This window comes from Portunus trituberculatus, chromosome 47 (genome assembly GCF_017591435.1).
Source record: "Portunus trituberculatus isolate SZX2019 chromosome 47, ASM1759143v1, whole genome shotgun sequence".
Lineage (NCBI taxonomy): Eukaryota > Metazoa > Arthropoda > Malacostraca > Decapoda > Portunidae > Portunus > Portunus trituberculatus.
The window spans coordinates 21,489,754-21,504,449 of NC_059301.1; the positions used below are offsets into that span (position 1 = coordinate 21,489,754).

General features: G+C 36.0%; 1 protein-coding gene across 4 annotated transcripts in view; it reads right to left on the reverse strand.

The window, feature by feature from the left end:
• LOC123520600 (sialin-like) overlaps positions 1–13,226 on the reverse strand; it is a 14,914-nt gene extending 1,688 nt beyond the window's left edge. Inside the window, exons 1-11 of one of the 4 annotated variants that reach the window (XM_045283027.1) lie at positions 13,168–13,226; positions 12,585–12,746; positions 12,297–12,422; positions 7,455–7,645; positions 6,650–6,883; positions 6,010–6,097; positions 5,298–5,524; positions 4,936–5,085; positions 4,481–4,613; positions 4,044–4,285; positions 3,295–3,425 (exon numbers count right to left, since the gene is read on the reverse strand). In XM_045283027.1, coding sequence (XP_045138962.1) covers positions 3,295–3,425; positions 4,044–4,285; positions 4,481–4,613; positions 4,936–5,085; positions 5,298–5,524; positions 6,010–6,097; positions 6,650–6,883; positions 7,455–7,645; positions 12,297–12,396 — 1,496 coding nt within the window. In that variant the 5' untranslated portion in view covers positions 12,397–12,422; positions 12,585–12,746; positions 13,168–13,226. Of the gene's footprint in view, positions 1–3,294; positions 3,426–4,043; positions 4,286–4,480; positions 4,614–4,935; positions 5,086–5,297; positions 5,525–6,009; positions 6,098–6,649; positions 6,884–7,454; positions 7,646–12,296; positions 12,423–12,584 lie in introns of all 4 variants that reach the window. The other 3 variants (XM_045283026.1, XM_045283028.1, XM_045283029.1) reach the window with 3 other exon arrangements.
• Between the last annotated feature and the right edge of the window lie 1,470 nt (positions 13,227–14,696).

The window sequence follows — 14,696 nt, forward strand, 5'->3', positions numbered from 1 at the left end:
GAGGAATGACTGACAAGCTTTAAATTTAGAGGAAATAAGAACATAAGAAAACAAGGAAACAAGGGAAGTTGCAAGAAACCATCTGACCTTCACAATATAAGCAATCTTTTTACTTTTCGTTTACTTCATATTCATCTCTTAATCAATTTTAATTCATTTACCCATTAATTCTTATCTTCATTTTTATTATTTTTATATGATTATTTTTTATTTATATATATTTGTCTATTTATCTGTTGATTTATTTGCATGTATTTATTTACCATCTCAGTTTCAAAACTTCCAGTCATTCCGTGTTAACCGAAATTATCGCATTCCTTCTCGTTATTAAACATAAAGTCATTAAAGAAAGAGCTTTGGTGTGTATTTTTAAATTTTAATGAACCTTAAGCGAAATTTTTTTTTCTTATCTGAGTGATATAAAATTTTCGTGTATGTTGAAAATTAATGATCTGTGCAATATTCATTTATTTATTTATTTATTCTTATGCAGGAGGGAAACCAGCCAATGGCATCAAAATATATATATATATATATATATATATATATATATATATATATATATATATATATATATATATATATATATATAAAAGGCCCACTTGAAGTGCTAGTTCGCTTATAGAGTGCTAAAGATTTTGCCCAAATTAAGGAACAAATGTCTTGAAACCTCCATCTTAAAAGAAGTCAAGTCGTAGGAAGACCGAAATACAGAAGCAGGCAGGAAGTTCCAGAGTTTACCAGAGAAAAGTATAAATGATTGAGAGTTTTTTTTTTTTTTTCTTTACGTTACGCCTGTAGGCACACTTGAAGAGTGTATGAGAAGCGCTGTTCAGCTTCCACCCATTAGTGGCGCAGGCAATTTTATTTATAGTGGTACCCATATTAGGGCCCATATCACCACCCAAGCTCATCTTGGGTGTAACCACCTAGAACCTGGGTAACATGGTGACATATAGTTAACTTTAAACCACTCGACAAATGGCAGTGTTTTAAGGTTGTACGTGGTGGGATTCGAACCTACGCGTGGACGTCTGCCCGATCCCACGCTCACCACCTTATCCACTATGCTACCGCCTCCTTACTGGTTAACTCTTGTATTAGCGGGTTGGACAGAATAGGGGATGAGAGGAAGAAGAAAGCCTTGTGCAGCGGGGCCGCAGGAGGAGGGAAGACATGCAGTTAGCAAGATCAGTAGAAGTTAGCACGAAAATAGCGGTAAAAGATAGAAAGAGATGTAGCTTTTCGGCAGAGAGAGAGAGAGAGAGGCTGAAGATAGTCAGTCAGAGGAGGGGAGTTGATGACACGAAAAGCTTTTGATTCCACCCTATCTAATAAAGCTGTGTGAATAGAAGCCCCCAAACATGCGAGGAGTATTCCATACAATGACGGATAAGGCCCTTGCACAGAGTTAGCAGTTGGAGATGAGAGAAAAACTGGCGGAGACGCCGCAGAACGCCTAACTTCAGAGAAATTATTTTAGCAAGAGATGAGATGTGAAGTTTCCAGTCAAGATTATGAGTAAAGGACGGACTGAGGATATTCAATGTAGAAGAGAGTGACAGTTGACTGGAAGGTTGTGTCGAGTTGAGAGATGGAAGAATTAATTTTTTGAGGCATTGAAAACTACTAAGTTTCCTCCACCCAATCAGAAATTTTAGAAAGTCAGGCGTTCTGTGGCGTCCCTGCATGATCTGTTGGGTTGATCGTCTCTGAAAAGACGTGGAAAGATGGAGAGTGACATCACCAGCGTAATTTGGTTAAGGTCATTAATGAATAGTAGAAAAAGAGTGGGTGACAGAACAGAACCTTGAGGAACACCACTATTAATAAATTTAGGAGAAGAACAGTGGCCATCTACCATGGCTGCAATCTTACGGTCGGAAAGGAAACTTGAGATAAAGTTGCAGAGAGAAGGATAAAAACCATACGAAGGCAGTTTTGAAATCAAAGCTATATGCCAGACTCTATCAAAAGCTTTTGATATGTCTAACGCGATAGCAAAAATTTCACTGAAATCTCTAAAAGTGGATGACCAAGATTCAGTAAGGAAAGCCAGAAGATCACCAGAGTATCTGACACGGAAACAGTAATCATTCCACGGAAAATTAGCATAAAATCTCCTCAGGTCCTCCCAATTGGCAGAGGCAAAATCCCAGAGGCACCTCCTCTTTCGGGGATCCTGAGGAGGGATTGGAGAAATAGGACAAGATACGGAAATGAGATTGTGATCAGAGGAGCCCAACAGAGAAGATAGGGTAACAGAATAAGCAGAAGGATTAGAGGTAAGGAAGAGATCAAGAATGTTGGGCGTGTCTCCAAGACGGCCTCAGGTATACGAGCAGTGTGTTGCACCAGTTGTTCTAGGTCATGAAGGATAGCAAAGTTGAAGGCTAGTTCACCAGGATGGTCAGTGAAGGGAGAGGAAAGCCAAAGCTGGTGGTGAACATTGAAATCTCCAAGGATGGAGATTTCTGCGAAAGGGTAGAGGAACAGCATGTGCTCCACTTTGGAAGTTAGATAGTCAAAGAATTTACCATAGTCAGAGGAGTTAGGGGAGAGATAGACAGCACAGATAAATTTAGTTAGTAACTATTGAGTCGAAGCCTGATGGCGGAAATCTTGGAGGATTCGAGACCGTGGGCACGAGAGTAAGTTATGTCGTTGCGCACATAGACGCAACATTCAGCGTTAGAACGAGAATGAGGATAGAAAAAGTAGGAGGGAACAGAGAAGGGGCTACTGTCAGTAGCTTCAGACAGCTGTGTTTCGGTGAGGAAAAGAAGATGAGGTTTAGTAGAGGAGAGGTGGTGTTCTACAGATTGAAAATTAGATCTAAGACCGTGAATGTTGCAGAAGTTAATGAAGAAAAAGTTGAGGGAGGTGTCAAGACATTTTGGGTCGTCACCGAGAGAAATCCGAACTGGGGACATTTCTGGTCCCCTCCCTAGTAGGGGACTCCGAAGCTAGGATTTGGAGTCGCCATTTTTTATTCTTTTATTTTAAATGAAGTGTGTGTGTGTTAAGTGCACGTAGTTTTGAGTGAAGTTGAGTTGAAGTGAGTTGTCTTTAGAGGGGAGGCTGTGACTGCTCCCTTGAGTTATGAGACAAAGGGAAACGTTCATCGAAATCACAACTAGCTTTAATGGAAAGTTCACAGTACACCCTGAACTAGTGCTATTAAACCTCGCTAGAAGTAAATCATCGTTTCGGTATTTCTATTTATCTATTTTTTGAGAGTATGAGAAATACGTTGAAAATATTTTTTGTACAAATATAGTTTTGTATACTCACCTTATTTTCTTAGGTTCAGAATCATTCCATGGCTGAACTTTATCAGTTACAAAAATTACATATATGGTGCAGAATATCACGTTGAAGATAGCAGCTATGACGAAAACTGTATTCCACGCTGACACAGTATGCTGAGGGAGGAAAAAGTTTAGACTTTTCATTTTTCCATTCATTAATTTATTACTTTTAAGTATACTGTAAATATGAATTGGGTAACGAACACCCTCTGGTGTAACCATCTGGTAATGAGTGGAGACAATAATGTGCACATGTACATGTACGTACTCTAAGAACTCACACCATCACCAACTCTCACATATACCTGCTGTTTGTTTATTAAGAAATTTTTCCTTCCTTCCAGCAACCTGCATCGAACTACACATTCTTTCAGAATATCCCATAGTCATTTCTTGTCAGTCCTATCATACTCTTTCTCAAAGTTCATGAAGGACAAAAAGACTTTCTTCCCTTTCCAAAAAAAAAAAAAAAAAAAAAACTTTTAGCACAATTACCTGACAGCAAAATTCTGTTCTACACAAATTCTTCCTTTCCCAAAAGCCTCCCTCTTTCTAGTGGATGGCATTTTCTTATCTTCATAATAAACATCCTCCGATACATCTACACATGCTATACATATAAAGATTCTTATGATTTCTATGAAGGGAAGATATGAGGAAAAATGATAAGAAAAAAGAATTTGGGATTCCGTGGTGACTTTTGATCTGAATCAGTATCGAACGAAGACTTACGTTGCCTTTGGTGATGGCACCGGTGACGGCCGGTGCCACGAAGCCCGTTGCTGAGCCCAGGGTGTTGGTGAGGCCCTTGAGGGTGCCAGCTAAGTTAGGGGCAATATCTTGCTCTGATACAGGGGAACCACTACCAATTGGTCCAATAAGACCAACTGCCAGGCACATGACAACCATGGCCACGGTAGGATCACAGTTCACCCACATCATCCCTATTAAGCAGACTGCAGACGAATACAAGGCTGGGAGAGAAGAAAGGTGTATGTGACTTCTCAAAGTTTTTAACACATAAATTCTACAAGTCTATACCGATACGAAAGAAAAAAAAAAATCTTCAAAGCACGTCACGTTTGGAAAATTATCAAACAAAATAATTGTACATGAATTTAATAAATTAGTAAATGAATTGCAGTTTTCACATATGACCGATATCTCACCTAAAGACGTTGACAGTCTCCTCACAGTCTTCACTGATAGAACATTTCTTTTTTGAAGTATATCAACAAACATTCCCCAGGAGACGGATGCAAGGCACTGCACGATGTACGGCAAAGCCGAACTTAGGCCATTCTGGAAGAGAAAAGTAAGAAACAATGTTATTGTTATTATTGTTATTATTATTATTATTACTATTATTATTATTATTATTATTATTATCATTATTATTATCATTATTATTATTATTATTATTATTATTATTATTATTATTATCATTATTATTACTATTATTATTATCGTCATCATCACCATCATTACTATTATTATTATTATTAAAACTTTTATTATCATCATCATTATTAATATTACTGCTACCGTAATTATTGTTATCAGTTGTTCTTGTTCCTATTGTTCAAAAGAACATATATATCACATCACTTAGGTCCTCCCTGACCGTGCTCATATCAAAATGCAGAATTTTGTTGAAATATGTAGGTAGTTCTGTAAGTAGAGTATAGAAGCTGTAGTTGTAACAAAAACTGGATGCCATTATTGCCCAGAATGGTGGTGATGTTGCTATGTGTCTCCAAGGAATGGCCACCACCTACAATAAGAGATGAGAATGTTTGTTTTATAATATAGTAGTAACATATATATATATATATATATATATATATATATATATATATATATATATATATATATATATTGTAATTTGTTAGGATTAAGTAGAAATATGTGTAGTTATTACATAATGTATAAAATCAACGTACTCCCATCCATCATTGCTGATAGGAAGATAAGCACACGCATCACCTTATCTCTCTTGGCGTAATGGCGATGCTCTAGAATGTACTGCAACTCGGCATCAGAAATCCTGGGGTGGTGCTCAGGAAGGTCGTGTATCAAAAGGAACCAAGGGATTGCCCAAATCACACCCAAACCTCCAAACACATAGAAGACTGACGGCCACCCACCCAGGAAGGTTGTACTGCACAGCCACCCACCCACAGACATCGCCACCACCGTGCCGATTTGCATACCTTAGACATTATGATTTTATGAAAAAAATATTTATTTATGATTCTCTATTTTGATTACTAAACAGTTAAATACAATGATTATGTGGAAAACTTTAGAGAAAACCAACTATTTATTTGATTTTATTCCATTTATTTATCTTATTTATTTATTTTTAGATAGATTACTTTGCCCCACATCGTCAATAACACCTACACTCTTAGAGAAGTCGATCTGCCTATCCTTATACTCAACTATTTTAGAAATTAAGCTAAATCTGGTGACAAAACTGTCATTGTTCTATGTTAAATAGTTGACAAGACTTACTTAAAACAGCAGTATTTAAAAAATCTTCTTTTGTTAAAAAGATGAGTAACCTGCTCGTGGTTTTCTGCCGTAAAATCAGAGGGTCTCTGTTATTCACATTAATGTATCCTAAAGGTGTCTAGCTTCTTCTATCCGAACTTTCATCCCTCCCTACATCACATCAACATAAAGCGGCTGTAACCTGATCCTAGTAGACTCCAATACTTGGCTTTGTCCTTAGGGGGAACCCACGCTGACATCATGAAATGCATCGCAGGAAAAGTCACTCCCTGTCGACAGAAAAGAAACGAAAAAAAAAATCAACAACTTTCCGTTGTTCTGTGAAGAAGTCATGAATATACGAATTTATTCAAAGAAATACTGAACTGACAGTACAATGGAAGCTCCGTCATCCGACCTCAGCAATAACCAAGAAAGTTTGTTGAGTGGAAGCCTTTATAGATTGATAGTAAATCCTCAAAATTTTGTGTTTGATATTACCACTGCCTGCATCGCGTGTGGAAACTATATCTTCAATACTGACAGTAAATAACAGTTCGAAATAATGATAAATTTGAAGCAGGAAGGTGTGGATACGTTTACTACGTGGACTCTCAAAATTTAGTCAAAACGACAACCATGGAAAGTATGCCAGGTCAATTAACATGGTCTGTTGGGAGCCCAGCAGGTAGATTTAAGTTAATTATGGTGCTTTAAAAGGCAGTCTATAAATAGTTGGAGGTGTGTGTTAGAGGGGTCCGATAATTGACCTCCAGTGTTAAAAAAAAAAGAAGTTATATTTATCAAAGTAACATTTCACAAAGAGTAATCAGTAAACAAACCTGAGTCATTCCTTCCAACACCCTGAGAACAATAAACAGAACAGGGGACGTGTAAATGCACAGTGGCGACAACAGTGTCAGGACGGAAGGAACCAAAATTCCGAGGCCCACCGTGAGTCTGGGCCCAAAGTATTCCGCCACTCGACCTCCAGGGAAGTTTGACACCGTGTACCCGTAGAAGAATGCCCCCAGAAGAATAGCCTGAATATGATCGTCCCACTCATACTCTCCTCCCTGAAAATATATAAATGAATGAAGTGGAATTTTTTCTAGAGGTGCTGTCAGCGATATGTATATTGATAGATAGATAGATTGATAGGTAGATAGATAGATAGGTAGATAGATAGATAGATAGATAGATAGATAAAGAAGTTTCCCTTATTTGTGTTTTCAACAACAACAACAACAACAACAACAACAACAACAACAACATCAACAACAACAACAACACCTATAGTCCGTTCATCCAAAGAATCCAGGCCGAAACTGCTAGTTCGGTTGGCAGCCACCCCGCCGCCACTAAACCTTCCGACATTTTTTCTTCAAGTACATTTATTTTTCTTCACTTAACTCAATAGATATACAAGTTTATAGCTTGAAGAAAAATAAATGTACTTGAAGAAAATTGAAGTGTCGGGAAGGTTTAGTGGCGGCGGGGGTGGGCAGGGCTGCCAACCGAACTAGCAGTTTCGGCCTGGATTCTTTGGATGAACGGACTTTAAACAAGCAAACAAACAAATAAACAGACAGACAAACAAACAAAAAGAGCAAAAAATGTTCAACAAGAAAATAATTTCCCACTCACCACGTCATTGTCCGTGATGGCGCCGTCTGGGAGAGGACACGTGTCGTTGCTGTCACTTATGTCGGTAGTCACGTTCTTCTTCACGATGGCCACGATGGCGATAGACAAACACACCCGCACCATGTAGGCCACTGTCAGTCCCAAAAAACTTAGCAGCACAAAAGTTCTTCGCGCATCCCACCAACGCATCCCTGTTTAAAACATGTAAGGTTTATTTTTCCATGAATTCCTGTCAAGCTATTACATTGAATTTTTAGTACCAGCCAGTCGCGAATCTTTTTGACACAACACAACGTAAAATAAAAAGGAACAAATGCAGTAATGAGAAAAACAAATAGGTAGTCTCATGTCAAATAATATCACTATGTTCTGTTCAAATATCAATTACGAATATATCATTACTTTTAAGGAGATATTGTCCTTTATAATATATATATATATATATATATATATATATATATATATATATATATATATATATATATATATATATATATATATATATATATATATATATATATATATATATATATATATATATATATATATATATATATATATATATATATATAGATAGATAGATAGATAGATAGATAGATAGATAGATAGATATATATATATATATATATATATATATATATATATATATATATATATATATATATATATATATATATATATATATATATATATATATATATATATATATATATATATATATATATATATATATATATATATATATATATATATATATATATATATATATATATATATATATATATATATATATATATATATATATATATATATATATATATATATATATATATATATATATATATATATATATATATATATATATATATATATATATATATATATATATATATATATATATATATATATATATATATATATATATATATATATATATATATATATATATATATATATATATATATATATATATATATATATATATATATATATATATATATATATATATATATATATATATATATATATATATATATATATATATATATATATATATATATATATATATATATATATATATATATATATATATATATATATATATATATATATATATATATATATATATATATATATATATATATCACACGAATAAATAGATAAGAATTAATAAAATAAAATAAAAAATTGAAAAGTATATTCGCAGTATTCTGAAAGAGTCAAACGTAATGAATTTATGGTAAGAAAGAGTTTGCATTGAGCAAGGAAGACCATGCCCCGTATGTCTGAAGAAAAATTTGCAAGTTACGAAGTTAAACAAATTATGCAAATGAAGCACCATGAAGTTAAATGAATATTACAAATGTAAAATTTTTCAGCGTCATATAGCTCTTTGACCTTAGATATTCAGTAAATTGTGAGCAGAAGGTATTAAGAGTTCGTCGGCCGAGGCCACAGCTTAACTCCCAGCCGCCACGCTACATGATATCACTTGCATCACAAGATCCACAATAGACACAGCAACCCATATCTCACAGTCATACCACAAAAAACCATATCGTACTGCACATAGTAGCCACCCACTCAACAACCGATATTACACAACATATCACAATACACGTAACACCCAGCCACAAAATAACCGATATCACTTCCTCCCAAAGCACATCACAACGTCATTATTTTTTGGCTTAGAAGTTAAATGGTTTCATTAACTATAACAATTATAGTATTGAGCTGAAAAATTATATATATATATATATATATATATATATATATATATATATATATATATATATATATATATATATATATATATATATATAATATATATATATAAAGGCCCATTTGAGTGCTGGCTCTCTACAAAGAGCAAAAGCGTCAGTTAAAATTAGGGAGCAAATGCCTCGATACCTCCCCCTTAAAATAATTATCTCCCATAATGCAACAGTACTCGGCAAGGAAGTTTGGTACCCTATGTGACCAAACTCGAGAAAAAAAGGTTGGCAGAAAATCGTCGAGAGAAAATCTAGGCAGTAAATTCTGGAGTTTACCAGTGAAAGGTATGAATGATTGAGAGTACTGGTTAACTCTTACAATAGAGAGTTGGACAGAATAGGGATGAGAGGAAGAAGAAAGCCTTGTGCAGCGAGGCCGCAGGAGGAGGGGAGACACGCAGTTAGGAAAATCAGTAGAACAGTTAGCATGAAAATAGCAATAAAAGATAGAAAGAGATGCAATATTTCAGACAGTTAGTCAGAGAAGGGTAGTTGATGAGATGAAAAGCTTTTGATTCCACCCTATCTAGTAAAATTGTGTGACTAGAACACCCCAAACATGCGAAGAGTACTTCATACAGGGACGGATAAGGCCCTTGTACAGAGTTAGCAGTTGGAGGGGCGAAAAAAACTGGCAGAGACGCCTCAGAACGCCTAACTTCATAGAAGCTGTTTTAGCAAGAGATGAGATGTGAAGTTTCCAGTTAAGATTATGAGTAAAGGACAGACCGAGGATATTCAGTGTGGAAGAGGGAGACAGTTGAGTGTCATTGAAGAAGAGGGGATAGTTGTCTGGAAGGTTGTGTCGAGTTGATAGATGGAGGAATTGAATTTTTGAGGCATTGAAAACTACTAGATTTTCTCTGCCCCAATCGGAAATCTTAGAAAGAGCAGAAGTCAGGCGTCCCTGATTAATCTGTTGACTTCCTGAAGGGTTGGTCGTCTCTGAAATGACGTGGAAACGTGGAAAGATGTAGGGTGGTATCATCAGCTTAGGAGTAGATAGGGCAAGAAGTTCGGTTAAGAAGGTCATTAATGAGTAAAAGAAAGAGAGTGGGTGATAGGACAGAACCCTGAGGAGCACCACTATTAATAGATTTAGGAGAAGAACAGTGGCCATCTACCACATCAGCAATAGAACAGTCGGAAAGGAAACTTGAAATAAAGTTGCAGAGAGAGGGATAGAAACAGTAGGAGGGCAGTTTTGAAATCAAAGCTTTTTGCCAGACTCTATCAAAAGCTTTTGATATGTCTAACGCTACAGCAAAAGTTTCACCGAAATCTCCAAAAGAAGATCACCAGTAGAGCGACCTTGACGGAAGCCATACTAGCGATCAGATAGAAGATTGTGAAGTGACAGGTGTTTGAGAATCTTCCTATTTAGGATAGATTCAAAAGCTTTAGACAAGCAAGAGATTAAAGCTATAGGACGGTAGTTTGAGGGATTAGAACGGTCACCCTTTTTGGGAACAGGCTAAATGTAGGCAAACTTCCAGCAAGAAGGAATGATAGAAGCACAGTTTTTGAGAGCAATAGGAGGGATCCCATCAGGACCATAAGCCTTCCGAGGGTTTAAGCCAGCGAGGGCATGGAAAAGATCATAACGAAGAATTTTAATTCTAGGCATGAAATATATATATATATATATATATATATATATATATATATATATATATATATATATATATATATATATATATATATATATATATATATATATATATATATATATATATATATATATATATATATATATATATATATATATGTGTGTGTGTGTGTATATATATATATATATATATATATATATATATATATATATATATATATATATATATATATATATATATATATATATATATATAATGTGTGTGTGTGTGTGTGTGTGTGTGTATGTAATTCACTGTTTGATCTGCTGCAGTCTCTGACGAGACAGCCAGACGTTACCCTACGGAACGAGCTCAGAGCTCATTATTTCCGATCTTCGGATAGGTCTGAGACCAGGCACACACCACACACCGGGACAACAAGGTCACAACTCCTCGATTTACATCCCGTACCTACTCACTGCTAGGTGAACAGGGGCTACACGTGAATGGAGACACACCCAAATGTCTCCAGCCGGCCGGGGAATCGAACCCCGGTCATCTGGTTTGTGAAGCCAGCGCTCTAACCACTGAGCTACCGGGCCGTGTGTGTGTGTGTGTGTGTGTGTGTGTGTGTGTGTGTGTGTGTGTGTGTGTACTTCGGAGTATATCGGAATAAAATGCTTTCGTCTGTGGTTGGCAGTGAATATCCAGGCCTTATTATTTATTCATTATCCTTTCGTCTGTCTCATAGTGTTAATGAATTCTGTCACTATCGCGTGATTATAAGTTGTGACTGTCATAAGCGAAAGAATATAAAATGAAAACATGTTAGCCAATGTTACTCTCATTCTAATGGAGTCAGGTGGCATCCTAAAGATTATTAGCTTTTTCTGTTGTGAGGTTAATTCATCGCTATGTACTAAGATGAAACGGAATTAACCCTTTCCCTATTTTTCTATATAATATTCTTCAGAATGAACGCCTAGTACGAGAAAAATACTTCATTAGGAGGTTCTTCAGCTGGTATACATATGGCATATGAATGAAATAGACTTAACTCTTTCCCTATTATTCTATATCATATTCTTGAGAATGAACGTCAAGTACGAAGAAAATACTTCATTAGGACGTTTTCCAACGGAACGTAAGACATTCAGTAAAACACATATTTCTAATTTCATTGAGAAGACTAGACTTAGATTTCATAGTAGTTATATAGACTTTTCTAATTGATATGATTTTTTTCCCAGTTATAGAGATTTTTTTTCCGTGACTTAGAATGTAAATCGCAATCTACTTAGATCATGTGACAAATCTGGGAAATATAGTACTCATTTTGTTCCTTTTAACCTGATATATTCAAGGTAATAACAATTCTAATACTTGCTGCTTTCCGCATATCCTTCGATATGAATGAACATCTGCTCAGTGACCGGGAAACTGTATGCATAAAGAAATAGATTTGAGTGACGTACCAATATTACCTGTGCTGCTTGGTTTGTTGGATGGAGATGGTGCGGAGGTTTCCATGGCACTCTTTTTCATGGCTGCTCCGAGTACAATTTCCGTTGTCATTTTTACAAAACTGTGTTCCTTACAAGCTGAAAATAAAGAATGGGCAATGAATGATGTATTAAACTGTTTATGGACATTAAAGTTTGTTCATAATACAAAATTATCGTATACAAGTGCGTGTGCGTTTCTATTTGTGCAATGAGGAAAGCTACAATTAAGATGTCGGTAGATGTTGTTTTGAATCTTACCTTCAAATAGGAGCGTCTTGTAAATCTCCCTTCACTAGTTCCCGTATTTCAGTAATTTTCTTTGATTTCTGTTGTAGTTCAGATTTTACAAAGAACTTCATAATTTCACTCAAGTTTCAAGCCTTCAAATTCAAAGCCTTGACCACTTCGTCCATGTGACGTCTGGGTGTGGCGGGGAGGGCGTTTTGCGGTGTTTACAACAATTTGAGGAAGTGACACAAAACACTCACCAACAACGGAAAACTTACCACTGGCAATTAGTTGCTTTAATTCATAGTAGTATTACTACTTGTTAGATCACGTCCTTTCCCCAGTGCACTTATTGTTTCTGTTCATTGGCGTACAGTAAGCTATTTTACTTCTAAAAAATTAGATACTCAAAGCGGCACCTAGAAAGTTCGTTGTTGGCCGTGAGTTAAACCATTAGCACTGGAAGAAAGGTGACGAGTATATAGGCAGCTAAAAGGAACCACTAACACTACTCCAGGAAGGACTATACCAAGATGTATTAGACTTAGTCTAATACATCTTGGACTATACTGTCTGACGCTCCTTCCGTCATATCAGACACATCACAGATCACCTTCCATCAGTTGAAAAATAGTGTCCTCTGCTATACGTCAAGTGGAAAACTGAGACAGTTTCTCTTTTACAACATTCGGCTATCTTGCGAGTGTTTTATATAAACCGAGGTGCAGATAACGTGTAATCATTTGTTTTGACGAGATCGGATAAAAGATTCTCTCTCACTATTTACCATAAGAAACGTATGTGTTAATTCTTATGTATTATGCACACATTTCATTATTTAGCATTACCTTTAATGAAGAGAGAGAGAGAGAGAGAGAGAGAGAGAGAGAGAGAGAGAGAGAGAGAGAGAGAGAGAGAGAGAGAGAGAGAGAGAGAGAGAGAGAGAGAGAGAGAGAGAGAGAGATGGGAAAGAAGGTATACATTGCTTGGAACTTCCAGTAACAAAAAGTAAAAAAAAAAATCAATTCACATATTAAGTCATAGATACCTAAAATCTATGATGTCATAGTATTATCTCTCTCTCTGACCTTGGCGTATACTTAACCTCAGCAAGAATAATCATGATATGGTTGATAGTTCTCTAATCAGATGACTAGCCTACCTGATTGCTGCTATTGTCGTACATGTGTTCCTTGAATCATAAAAAAATACTAACACGTAGTTTCTAGATAATGTAAATGAAGAAAATAGGCATGTATGCAAATATTTAGTAAAGTGAGAATATTAAAGGCCAGTTCGATCGCCATACAGTGCCATTGTGCCTGGTAGTACCTACACAAACGACAATTAGAGGATGTAAAGTAATCTGTATTAATGGAATTTGTGCTGATATTGTTCTTTTTACTCGAGAGAGAGAGAGAGAGAGAGAGAGAGAGAGAGAGAGAGAGAGAGAGAGAGAGAGAGAGAGAGAGAGAGAGAGAGAGAGAGAGAGAGAGAGAGAGAGAGAGAGAGAGAGAGAGAGAGAGAGAGAGAGAGAGAGAGAGAGAGAGAGAGAGAGAGAGAGAGAGAGACTAATAGGTAGTAGTAGAATGAATGAAAATAGAAATAATAGTAACAGCATTAATAATTGCACCTGTGAAGCAAAACAGGAAAATATACAATCTAATGATTCCCAACGAGTATATCCAGCTGGCTGGTAAAATAAAGTCTACGGATAGAGCGTGTCGTATTTCAATATTTCTACGGCAAAACCATACCCAGTTTTCGGATTTGTTTTCATGATTGCAGGATTAAAGGCCGCTTCACACTGGATGCAATGTTACTCGAGACACGTTGTGCCACCGAGCCGAGCTGACTTTGGTTGCTATGGGTATGTTTACACTGGGTGCGATGCTGGTGAGACATTTGCTGCGGAGGAAGCAGGTTGACTTGACATATCCTTCTGCAGCGGTGGAAGACTGTACTCTATGGTCCCTTGACGTGGAGAAGGAAGAGAAGTTATTAATTTCATCTTTGGCCTTGAATAATAAGGGGAAAAAAATTTTGTACCCACATGAAACAAATATATAAAACGATTGAAATGTGGTGAATATCATCGTTTAATTCAAGAGCTGGAAATGGATGAGGGAAATTTCAACAGTA